General features: G+C 47.2%; 1 protein-coding gene across 5 annotated transcripts in view; it reads right to left on the reverse strand.

The window, feature by feature from the left end:
* Nucleotides 1-12,545, reverse strand: part of MYH11 (myosin heavy chain 11) — a 115,325-nt gene that overhangs the window by 31,920 nt on the left and 70,860 nt on the right. For all 5 annotated transcript variants that reach the window (XM_045875039.3, XM_045875041.3, XM_045875038.3 and 2 more), the window contains 6 exons: nucleotides 8,386-8,481; nucleotides 6,190-6,308; nucleotides 5,060-5,212; nucleotides 3,998-4,171; nucleotides 2,727-2,900; nucleotides 1,423-1,537 (listed from right to left, as the gene is read on the reverse strand). In XM_045875039.3, the coding sequence (XP_045730995.1) occupies nucleotides 1,423-1,537; nucleotides 2,727-2,900; nucleotides 3,998-4,171; nucleotides 5,060-5,212; nucleotides 6,190-6,308; nucleotides 8,386-8,481 (831 nt within the window). The remainder of the gene's footprint in view (nucleotides 1-1,422; nucleotides 1,538-2,726; nucleotides 2,901-3,997; nucleotides 4,172-5,059; nucleotides 5,213-6,189; nucleotides 6,309-8,385; nucleotides 8,482-12,545) is intronic.

Raw genomic sequence — 12,545 nt, forward strand, 5'->3', positions numbered from 1 at the left:
GTTCAAAATATTTCAAAATTTCACTTGAGAAAATTAAATAACACACCAAGACACTTCTAAATAAGACATGGGGGCCATGTGCCATTTAGAAGTTTAACCTCCATGTACTTTGGGATTTTCCAACTATCTTTCTCTTACTGATTTTAGTTTAATTCCACAGTGGTCCAAGAGCAGACACTGTATGCTTTCTATTCTTTTCGATTCATTAAGATGTGTTTTATGGCCCAGAATGTGGTCTAGCTTGGTGGAAGTTCCATGTGAGCTTGAGAAGAATGTGCATTCTGCTGTTGCTGGATGAAGCAGTCTATAGATGACAGTTCTATCCAGTTGGCTGATGGTGGTTCAGTTCAACTTCACTGGCATTAGGATACCCTATTTCTGCTCCTTGTACTCAGTTAGGGTCCATGTAATAAAGTCTTTGCTTGTCTCTGTCTCCTGCAAGACTCTGGGCTCCTTGAGGAAGGGCCTTGCTGAAACGGTCACAAATCCCAGGGTGAGATGCCATCACCCGATCCCATGGCCTGGAACATGGTGAGCACTCAGTAAATGTTGGCACAACAGAACTCCTCCTCCAGCATTTTCTACCATGCTTAAAACAAGGGTGTCCAGGCCTATAAGCCCAAGGTCCACAGGCTCTGTGCAAAGACACAATCCACTGCGGGCACCGAGGTCCAGGAACAAAAGAGGAAAACCCCACCACCCCTAATAGTCATCGCAGAAGCAGGCAGGTACTGAGACTTTACTACGGGACTGGCAGGTGCTAAGCACTTCACATGGATTATCTCTTGGCTGGTTCTCAGAGGAACCCAAGTGTGTTCCCCAGAGCAGCGGCACCATCACCACCACCACCTAGGAACTTGTTAGACATGCAAATTCTCAGGCCCCATGCGGACCTGCTGAATCAGAACCTCCAGGGGGACGGCCCAGCTATCTGAGTTTTGACAAGTCCCCCAGGAGATCCTGATGCATGCTCAGGCTTGAGCCCCCAGTCTAATTCTACCCTCACAATAATCCTAGGAGAGTCGGGGACTATTCTTAACTTCCTGGTTTTACTAAGGCGGACACTCAGGCTTAATGACGTCAAGAGACTCATCCAAGATGACACAGTTAGTGCGTGGTAGAGACAAGACCACAGTCAAGTCTTTCTGATTCCAGATGAGAAGTCACCATGCCTCCTGCACTGTTTTCTGTTACCACCTGCACCCTGATTTTGGGACCTTCTCCCTGGGGCCTGGGTGTGGGATTGAGGAGCCAGGGGTCACCACTCTGGAAGTGGCTGAACGTGTCACCTGCACACCCTGCCCTCTCCCCACCCCCCACAGGCCCACCCCTTCCTGGGAGCAGGGATGCAAACCAGGGGCAGCTGGAAGGACGCAGACCACTCCGTACCCAGTCCCCCAGCTCCTGCCGGCAGGCCCTTACCGTCCTTCCACAGGTCGGCCACGAACTTGTCCGAGGACGCATTGAGGAGGGAAGTCACGTTGTCATTCAGTGGGTCCATGTTCTTGGTCAGCCAGGCACTGGCATTGTAGTCCACCTGCCAAGGATCACCCCACTGGTCAGGTGCTTCTGCCTCCATTACAAATGAAGGCCAGGGCCCAGGCCTCCAGGTTCCCCCCCAGATCTTGACAGGTCAGAGAGGAAATGGCGTTAACAGCCACCGTGATGGGAATCCTCAAACGCCCACGAAGAGAGCAACAGATCAGTATTTTAAAGGGCCTTGTGCACGCTGAAATGGAAGCAACCTGTAAAAGAGCTCTGGGGGGTCATTATGGGCTGTGGGCTGCTACGGTGATCGCCAGGCCTGATCAGAGAGGGGACTGAAAAGAGCCACTTGGAAAGTGGGAAAGAGGAAAGTGTTATTCCGTGTGCTTAAGGGAACGCACATGCCCTTGAGTTTGGGTAGGGTGCTGGCAAACTTTTTTTTTTGTACAAGGCCCAGAGAGTAAATATTTTCAGCTCTGCAGGGCACATCTCTGTCATGCTGGGTCACAGGCAGCCAAAGACTTTATGTAAACATAGGAGCTGTGCGCCCATAGAAGTTTATTTATGGAAGCAGGCTGTGGGTCAGATGTGGCATGTGGGCCGTGGTTTGTCACAGGCATTGCCTGTTCGCATGAGGCGGGGGTGGGGGGACCCTGGAGAGACAATAAAATACTCAGATTCTGCAAGCCAGGCCAAGCTGCGTCTTTTCTACATTATCCAGGACCCTCAGGAGCCACAGGGGAAGCACCTGTGTATTTAGAGCTCTCACGTGATGATCCTCATTATCATGAAGAAGGAGGGGGAGCAGGAGGGAGAGAGGGAGGAAGAGGAGGGAGAAGAGGAGGAAGAAGAAGAGGACAAGGAGAAGGAAGAAGACAACTGTCACATATTTCCCTGGACAGCACAGGCGAACAGTGGTGAGCTCAAGGCTGGGATAAGGGAGAGGTTTATTGGACCCAGAAATGTGTTTATGGGTCATCCCATCCCAGCTGGCCCTTCCTCTTGGGTTTAAATTGTAGCTGGAAGGATTCAGCGACTATACAAGAAAGAATTGCCTGGTCACCTTGGTTGGAATATGGTATAGAGGTTGGAATAGACACTCAGATCATACGTAAAAAGACTTGCTTGGATTTGACTCACACCAGAGGCCTTTCGGCTCTGCCATGCCCAAACTACTCCTGCTCAGAGCACCCCACCTGGTCCCCGGGGACAGGGAGAGCCCTGGGGCCCGCGGCTGATACCTTCCCGGCATAGTGGATGATGGAGAACTCCGTTTTGTCCTTGAGCTGCTTGGGCTTCTGAAACTTGGGGTGGTTGCCCTGCTCCGTGCACAGCTTCTCCACGAACGACTTGTCTGTGGCCTTGGGGAACCAGCACTCCTCGTCCAGCAGGGCCAGCACGCCAGGAGGGTTGTTCTATGGGAAACAAGGAAGGCAGGATCACAGCTAGGGTGCCCGAGCTTTGGGCTTGCCAGAAAGAACTGGCCACTGAAACACACCCTAGGCAGCCCCCTGGCTCTATCACCTCTTCTAAATGGATTTATGCCTTCCACTCCCACAGATCGATCCTCAAATTACCCTGTGTCCAGGGGACCCGCACTGGGGAGGGACCGGCGGGCCCCGACAGAACATGTTTGCTGCTGCCCCCTAGTGGACAGAACACACGGACCAGCACAAAGATCTCACGCTTGAATTTGTTGCTTTACGTAGAAATTCACCTCAGGGTTCCTTTGAATAAAGCCCGTCTCTGTGGCGCAGACAGGCTAAGCCAAGGTGCCAGGAACACAGCCAAACTTACACACATGCCATTTACTCTGCTGGAATGGTCTGCACTTTTTAGGCTCAGATCAGGGAAATATTTCTTTTCTTTTTTTAAGGTAAGCTCTACACTCCACATAGGGCTTGAACACAGGACCCCGAGATCAAGAGTCACATTCTCTTCTGGCTGAGCCAGCCAGGCGCCCTGGGAAGTATTTCTTCACTGGTCTGTCCAAAGCGGGACTCCCTAAATCATTCTCCACAGAGACCTTATCAGAAGTTTTAGTTGCTTTATTTGCTTGTCTGGTTTCATTGCCTGCTCCTTCAGGAGGGCAGGAACGAGGTCCATCTGGTCCACGGTTACATCCCCAACCCCTAAAGAGGGGGACCTGCACAGAGCAGGTGCTCAATAAACAGTCATTCAACAATTATTGACTATGCACCTACTATGGGCGTGGTTCTAGGAGGTAGGGACACACCAGGGAACAAAACAAAGACCCTTGCCTTTGGGGATGAATGACTGAGAGAGAGGGGAAGAGAAGGTGGGGAGGGGAGGGGAGGGCAGGGAGGGAGAAATAAAAAAAAGAAAATACCTTTGAGAGTAAAATGTGGGTTAAGGGACAGTGCGATGGAGTTCACAAGGACTCGGTGGCGGGGGGGTGGGGGGAAAGACGTGCACCCGTGGGGCGAGGGCAGGGTCCACATGCCAGCCGAACGAGGCCACACACGCAGGCGAGTGTGATGTGGGCCCTCACCGGCCGCTCGATGAGCTCGATGCAGGGCTGCAGGTCGAGCCCAAAGTCGATGAAGTTCCACTCGATGCCCTCGCGCTGGTACTCCTCCTGCTCCAGGATGAACATGGTGTGGTTGAAGAGCTGCTGCAGCTTCTCGTTGGTGTAGTTGATGCAGAGCTGCTCGAACGAATTCACCTGAGTGCACGACAGCGGGGAGGCCCGGTGAGCATCGTGGTCAGAGGACACGGGGACCAGAGAAGCTCTGCCCATGGCTGGCGCCCTGTGCACAAGAGCCCATCTGCCATTTCAGAGCCCAGAGAGGGCTGAGCCCCAGCAAAGGCTGCCTAGAGTTCATGGGGCTGGCTCTTCTCACGTCACGGGGTCCCCACACACGTTGTTTTGAGGATGCTTATCTCCTTCACCTGTACAGTGATTTATGGATATAACAACCGTGTAGGGTACTTCATCACCCCCACTGTACAGATGTGGACAATGAAACTCAAGAGAGGGAGTGATTCTCTAGTAGAATATGTTTTAGACTATCTGTCCATCTCCAGACCTTCCCTTTCGCTGAGAATGTCCCTCCAATCTATGGGGGTGGGATCCAGTAGCCATGTTCCCATTACATGAAGTACAGCAAGACCCTGAAAACAAGGCTTGGCCCAACTCAGGTGAGTAAGAGCCAGTGAGACTCAACTGCAAGATTTTGGTTGGAACTGTGGGGAACATTTGGAATTGGTCTGAACTTCCAGGGTTGCTGAGAGGCTATCTAGAGCTGTGGCAGCCATCTTGCCACCATGAGGGGAAAACCAGCTTGAGAACAGAACCGACGTAGAGGGAGGGAAAAAGAGAGAGAGAGAGAGATGGAAGAGATCAGGTCTTGCCTGTTGGACCCCGCTGTAGCTCTGGCCTCCTCGGTTTCACAAACCAATACATTTCCTACACCCTCCAGGATGTAACCTTAGCTAGACAGCCTCCCACTCTCAGTAGTGCCTGTCCTTCTCTGAAATAATGACTTCTTCAAAGAGAAGTTTCATCCCAGAGAGCCGAGACCACTGCTGTCATGATTTCACCAAGCTGTACCTCAAAGATCTCAAATCCAGCAATGTCCAGGATCCCCAGGAACGAAGCCCCTTGCCGGTGGGTCTTGTCTAGGGCTTTGTTCACACGGCTGAGTATCCAGCGGAAAAGGCGTTCATAAGTGGCCTTGGCCAGAGCCTCTATGGCAAAGTCTGCCTGTGGGGGCAAGTGAGGGAACATGGTCATCCCCAGTGGGCCACATTTTCATATGAGCCTGGCCAGCAGCTCAGACTTTTATTCCCCTCCTACCCATAATCAGTCCTTAAAAAAATAAACAAAAAAAAGAAATTATACCATCTCTACACCCAGTAGAAAAGTGGCAGTAAGGAATAGAGTGGTCAAGCCTAAGGAATGACTGTGTGGCTAATTGAACACTTCCTATTAGAGGGACCTGGATCCGAGTAGGTCTGTTTCCATTACAGGGACCATTTAGAAGTGGTCAGTTCTGCCTCTAGAAAGGGTACACAATCATTTTCAAAAATGTATCTTTTAGGTCTGACCTTGTATGTACAAGTAAGAGATCAAGATGAGATCGTGAGTGAGGTACTGTGCTGTTCTTGTTCAGTACTGGATCTTTAAAACCTGTTATGAGACTTTGAATATTCTAGTATTGGATGGATGAGGGTTAAGGAAATGGACAGATGGCTAAAAAGATAGATGGATGTATGTATGGATGCATGGATGACTGGATGGATGGATAAACGGATGGATGGATGGATGGATGGATGAATGGTTGAACACATGGATGGGTGAATGGGTGGATAAACAGATGGATGGATGGATAAATGGATGGATGGATGAAAAGAGATGCGTGGATGGGTAAATGGATGGATGAACAGATGGATGGAAGGATGAATTGATGGATGAACAGATGTATGTATACATGGAGGGATGGATACATGGATGGGTAAATGGATAAATGGATGGATGGAGAGATGGATGGATGGATGAGTGGATGGATGGATAAATAGATGCATGCATGGATGAATGGATGGATGAATGGATGAACAGATGTATGGATGGATGGATGGATGGATGGATGGATGGATGGATGGAAGGAAGATTCTGCAGAAATAAATAGCAAGTGTAGAAATCATTTCACATGCAAAAATAAACAGCAAGTGCATCATTACTTGTTCTTTTGTCTGAGCTTTCTGTACTACATCCCGTCCGACTTTGATACGTGGGGTCAGGATGGACCTGGTGAAATCTGTCACATTAATTCCCATGAGGTGGCAAACTTTCTGAGCAGCTGGATGGAAGAAAAAGCATATTAAGTGTATCACAAAAGAGAAGGCTTAGGAAGGAAGGCACATCACATGGGATATTCATGACCTGTGCATACATTGGATATTTTTCGAGAAAAGGAGCATGATGGTAGTGAACATAGCATGAAAGAGTCCTGAAAACCACTGTCATTGGTGACCTCATCCCCAGTGTTTTGCTAAGAGGTGAGATGAAGGTATGCCCCAAGGCGGGGCTTAGGGTCAGACAGTTCTAGATTCAAGTTCTTGCCCCTTTCCCACTTCCTAACCAGGTGATTTTGGAAAAGCTATTTAACTTCCTAGAGTCTTGCTTTTCTCAGCTCGTAAAAAGAGTGGGCCATCTGCTACCTTGTGGGGTTGTCAACACAATTAAATGAGGTAAGGCATGTAAAGAGTGTCCCACTGTGCCAAGATCTGTGCTACATCATTATTTCTGGTGGAAAAATATTGGAAACGACTTAAATGTCCATTAATATGGAAACAAACAAACACATCACGGTGTTTTCACAAGATGAGTACCCAACAGCAGGTAAAGGAACGACTTGTTTTCTCTTTCTTTCTAGACCAGTGGTTCTCAACTTGGGATGATTTTGCCCCCACAGGACATTTGGCAATGATCAGAGACATTTTTGGTTGTCACACTAGGGGGCGCTACTGTTGAGAAACCCAGATCCAGGCAATGGTGAGGACAGAGAATATTTGCAGAACGATGCCTCCAGTGTGACGTCACTCTCGTAAATTAAAGTCACACTCACAAAGCAACACCATATATTGTTTAGATACACGTGTGTGAAAGCATAAAAACGCAATCGGAAAGGGACAGAGTAAAATATAGCTGTGGTTGCCTGGAGGCATGAGGAGGAGAATGGGACCCCGCTGGGGATCCCGCTGGGAGGACGAGGGGATGTCACTGTTGGCTACTTGGTTTCATTTGAAAGACAAAGCAGTATCAGAACACATTCACAAATGTCAATTCTGGATGGTGGACTCTTGTTATATTATTCACTTCCTCATTTTAAACCTTTTCTTCAAAAGAAAATAATAATCATCCACCACGTGAAGACTAGTGGTGCCTGATGGTTTGCACGTGTGTGGCAGATGATACTCGGTGTGGTTTTAGGATTTCGTCCTGTCTTCTTTTGTGCAAGGGGGGCTTTTTGGGTTTGTCTTTCCCTGAAGTTTTCTCCTCGGTGACAGAAGTCCTTTCACTTGCCATATTTTGGAGTATGCCACATGAGAAACAACTGGCAGGTGCAATGGAGGGTACGCTCTAGGGAGCTTTCCAAAAGCAACACAATACATAGCCTGCACCCGTGGTGTGGAGACAGCAGCTGGACAAGCCAGGGACTGAAATTATCCTTTCGGCTCAGCCACCCACAAGCATGGGGGTAACCACGCAATCTTTCCATAACACAAAACACCGCTTATTTGCAGGTAAGCCTGTCAAATTTAGAAAAAAAAAATACAGGATGCTTAGTTAAACCTGAATTTCACACGAATAACCAACATTTACAAAGTATAATTATGTCCCAAATATTGCGTAGAACATACAATATATTATAAAATGATATATCTTGGAATAAAAACATTTGTTGTTTATCTGAAATTCAGGTTTAACTGGGCATCTTATATTTTATCTGGCAACTCTAATTGCAGAGAAACTTGAGCTCTGTCCCCCCAGCAAGACCGTATGTGCCATGAGGAATGGGGCTGTTCTTATGGGGCTACTTGATGAACCCCAGCTCCTGGCAGATTGTACATGCTCAAAAATATTTGTCTAATAAAACAAATGATGGGAGCAGGGTTAGAATTGAGGCTCTCTAAGGATCCTTCCTCTCTGATCTAAAACTATTATTTCTCCTCCCCCCTGGCCCACGCTCTGATTCAAGAACTTCCCACTGTACGATCGTCAGCAGTAAAAAGTCTAAAAAAAGACAGAAGTCAGTGAAAATAAGTTAGTTTAGCTCTTGTTAATACCCTCATCCAAAAAATAACCAAAGACTTCATGTGACCCTCCTTGCCATCACAGAAGTTGTCATTTTATTCAGAAAAGGCAAGAAGCACCTGTGTTATCTGGCATGGATGCCTGGTCTGTGTTTCTTTCCTTCTTGAAGACAATATTTCCAAGCTGCAGGACAGACGACACCACCTTCAGGATGGCTGGGGTGAGAAGAGAAGATTGGGTAAAGACACAGATGTCAACACCAAGGTGCTCTGGAGGTTTAGAGTCTAAAGGTTATTGGGGATCGTAGAGCCAACCTACCTCCTTCTCCCAAAAAGACGCAGTTATGAGCTCCTAAGTCTAGAAAAAAAGGCAAACTAACCTAATGCCCTGCTATCATGGTAGAAAACCTGGCTGCGGATAGCAGAATATGTTCAGATGGTTGCTAAAAACCATGTGTTATAAAGGAATACTGTGCAGCAGGGGTTGGACCAACCCATAGACCAAACTACAGCCCATGGACCAACTCCAGCCCATTGCCTGCCATTTGTAAATAAAGTTTTGTCGGAACACAGCCACAATCATTCATTTATAGATGGTCAGTAGCTGTCTGATGTTACAAGGGCAGAGTTGAACATTTGCAACAGAGATCGTATGGCCCACAAAATATTTACTATCTGACCCTTTACAGAAAATGTTTATCAAACCCTACTATACAGCAAGGAGAATGAATGATTTACAACCAAACAATAAAACTGTTATCTCACAAATGCTGAACAAAAGACGCCAAATGCAAACAACATAACTACGTAAGTATACTTACAGAAGGTTCAAGAATAGGGAAAACTATGCTGTTAGAAGTCAGGACAATGGTTAACCTTGATTGGGGGAAACTATTAGAAGGGCTATGGGAAGCTTCGGGGAGCTGTTGGTGTTTTCTTAGTTTAAATGGGTGTGAGGAGCACACGTGTGTTCAGTCTATAAAAATTAATCAAACTGCACTTATACACAATTTTCTAAATGTAAATTATATGTCAATAAAAGATATTTAAAGAGCAAAAAACAAAACAAAGCAAAACAACAATCCTTGTGCTTCTTAATATTGTCTGGTTGCATGTACAAGGTGCTCATGCTAGGATCGAGAAGGAGGAAATTTTTTCCCACTTGTTATCCAGGTGTCTTCAGATAAAACAATGTGTTCCCAGACCCATGGAACCCTCTGACTCCATACTCAGCCATGTTACTGTTAAAATGGCTCCTACGTCTGAAATCCCCACAAAACCACGAGTTACGGGAGAGTGGGAAGATGGATGGAGGATGCAGGATGGAAGGATGTATGTATGGATGGATGGATAGATGGATGGATGGATGGATGGATGGAAGATGGATCATGGATACATGGATGGAAGGAAGAGAGGAAGATGGATGAATCAATGGATGGATCAATAGATGGATGGGTTGATCAGTGGATTGATGAATAGATGGACTAACTGATGGGTTGACAGATGGATGGAGGATGGAAAGACAGATGACTAATTAATGCAAACGCTTGCCTTTAGTTTAACACAGATGCAAATCCCCCAGGGTTCTGGCTTCCAAGAAGAAATCACTGTATTCTGGGAACAAAGCCTGAGATCCCAGCTTCTTCTGGTTCCTCAGGCCAGACTTGGGGTGACAGCCCTTCACAACAGCTGCCCTCACATCTCAGGGACTCTGGCCCAGCCCAGCAGGAGGAAGGCCCCGTTACTGACCACCAACCCATCTGCTCCAACTCACTATTGCAGAAACCCTTCCTCCCCAAATGATAAAGCTTCTTTTGATGGGAAACAACTAAGTCACCTTCTTTTTTTTTTTTTTTTAAAGATTTTATTTATTTATTTGAGACAGAGAATGAGAGACAGAGAGCATGAGAGGGAGGAGGGTCAGAGGAAGAAGCAGACTCCCTGCCGAGCAGGGAGCCCGATGCGGGACTCGATCCCGGGACTCCAGGATCATGACCTGAGCCGAAGGCAGTCGCTTAACCAACTGAGCCACCCAGGCGCCCCCTAAGTCACCTTCTTTTTAACAATACCAGAGGGGCTGTGTAAACTGTTAAGTGCTATACTAATAGTTTTTAAACTCCAAGTTTAAACCAAGGATTGCTGAAATGTTTACAGAGCCCAGGGAAGCAGTCTAACTCAGGGGGTCTCAACGGGTCAGATAAATCTTTGCGGGGGGCGGGGGGGGCTGCCCAGTGCACATCTGTAGGATGCTCAGCAGCATCCCTGGTTTCTAACCACTAGGTGTCAGGAGTGTTCCCTCTCCTGAGTTGTGAGAACCAAAAATGTCCCCTGGGGGGGCCACCTCCCTCCTCCACATCCCCACCCCGCCCCACAGATAGTGATCTGTGTCCCATGGGGCATCTGTCATTGCACACACTCATCTTAACGTTCACTTAGCGTTCCATCCACGCTGCTATTCATTTAACATTTTTCTATACTTTCACTTATTTCTCTTTCCTGAAGCTGACTTTACTAGGAAACTGTATGGTAAGTGAAAGATCAGCTTCCCTTGCCATATAAATAGGTGGCAACTATAAAAATAAATACAGGGAGGAGGAACAATATTATCAAATTCTAGCAAGATGCTGGGCTCGGGGATCTGCTCTCTATGGTGAAAGGGGGGGATGAGCAAGGACCAGAGAGGGGCTGAGGACCTAGTGGGTGCCAAGCTGCTATTTACTCTCTTCTTGAAAGTCATCAGGAGAATTGAAAAGGAGCAGAGAAAAGGACCAATATCCCGCAGTGGGATTCCACGGCACTGATAATGATACCAGTCCACGTTTTAGAATACCCTGGGCTCCTAGCCTTGATTTCCAGACCTTGGTTCTGACATAGATTTTTGAAAGGGTTTAAAGGACAAAAACCACCTTTCTACAGACAAAAACAGAGCACAGTGAATCACACAATGGGCCTTGGGAGTCCCTGAGACCCGAGAAAGAGTCCCAGCTCCACCAGCAACCTGCTGTGTGTCCTTGGGCAAGTTCCTTCACGTCTCTGTGCCTCAGTTTTCTCAGCTGCAAATTGGGGATAACAATGGCCACATTGCTAGGTTCTTTTGATATTAAATAATGCATATAAAGCACTTAGCATATTGCTTTGTCCCCTGATGTCTTCACTTTAAATATATTTAAAGCATTTCCACAAGTCCATGTTGTTCTAAAACAATTTAGAAAGCCATCATTTTCCTTCTTAAGGCCAAATAATAATTGAATAAATCCTCATTGATCAACATGTTAGTTTGTTCTGGTTTTTTATTATTTAAAACTGGACATCTTGGTACTTTTTTTTTTTTTAAGAGGCATTAGCAAATGCCTGGCGTACAGCAAATACTTAATCATTGTGTGTGTGTGTGTGTGTGTGTGTGTGTGTTGAAAGCAAAGATTAGAAGCAAAAATGACTCGTGTCCCAAATAAAACAAATCATTCTGGGAGAGCCCATGCCATTCAGGAAGGAATGCTGTTAACATTGGATTCTGCTGTGGGGCTCTGGCCAAAATCCACAACCACCACCCATTTGTCCACTGACCCACGGAGCCTGCTTTTTCTGGGCCCCCAGTTATCGCGAGGGAAGCTGCCCCTCCCTCTGTGCTGCATTTCAGCAACCTTAGCCTATTCTGGGGCGCCAAAGGGGTGTGGGCGTGGGAAGGAAGAAAAATCTTCCACAGCCGTGTCCTGGCGTTCCCAAAAGAGATTAGCCTCAGACACCGGGGCACAGCTAACCCAGAAGGACAAGTATTTCTCGAAGCACAGTGTGGAATCCAAGATCATCCCTTTGAGCTTTCTTGGTCTCAGGATCAAATGTGTTCTTGGTCATTGGTTGGTGATATTGATCAACATGGGTCTATCACCAGAAGGCAATTTCCAGGAAGAGCCCAAGTGAACCCATTGTCTCAGTTACTCCCCCAACCCCACCCATCCTGCGCCCATATGTTCTTGAGGAGGCAAACATCCTTTATCTCCAGCTCCAAAATGGAACAGAGACTATAACATAAGCCACTCAGAGCTTTCCAAAACCCTGGATCATTGTGACTAACTCAGGAATATGCACATCAACCTAAGCCAACCAGTAAGAGTCGATGAGACTTCATTCAGGGACTCAGGCAGGGAATCCAATCTGTTCTGCTGGACGTAAACCCAAAGGACGCAAGGGCTGGAGCCTCAGCAGCCATTCTGCTGCCAAGAAATGGCAGTCTACCTAAAGACAACATTGCTCAGAGACCAGGTTCTAGAGGTATCCTTTGA

Source organism: Mirounga angustirostris, unplaced genomic scaffold, assembly GCF_029215605.1.
Source record: "Mirounga angustirostris isolate CCGP_5_RB_7025 unplaced genomic scaffold, mMirAng1.0.hap1 SCAF_5, whole genome shotgun sequence".
Lineage (NCBI taxonomy): Eukaryota > Metazoa > Chordata > Mammalia > Carnivora > Phocidae > Mirounga > Mirounga angustirostris.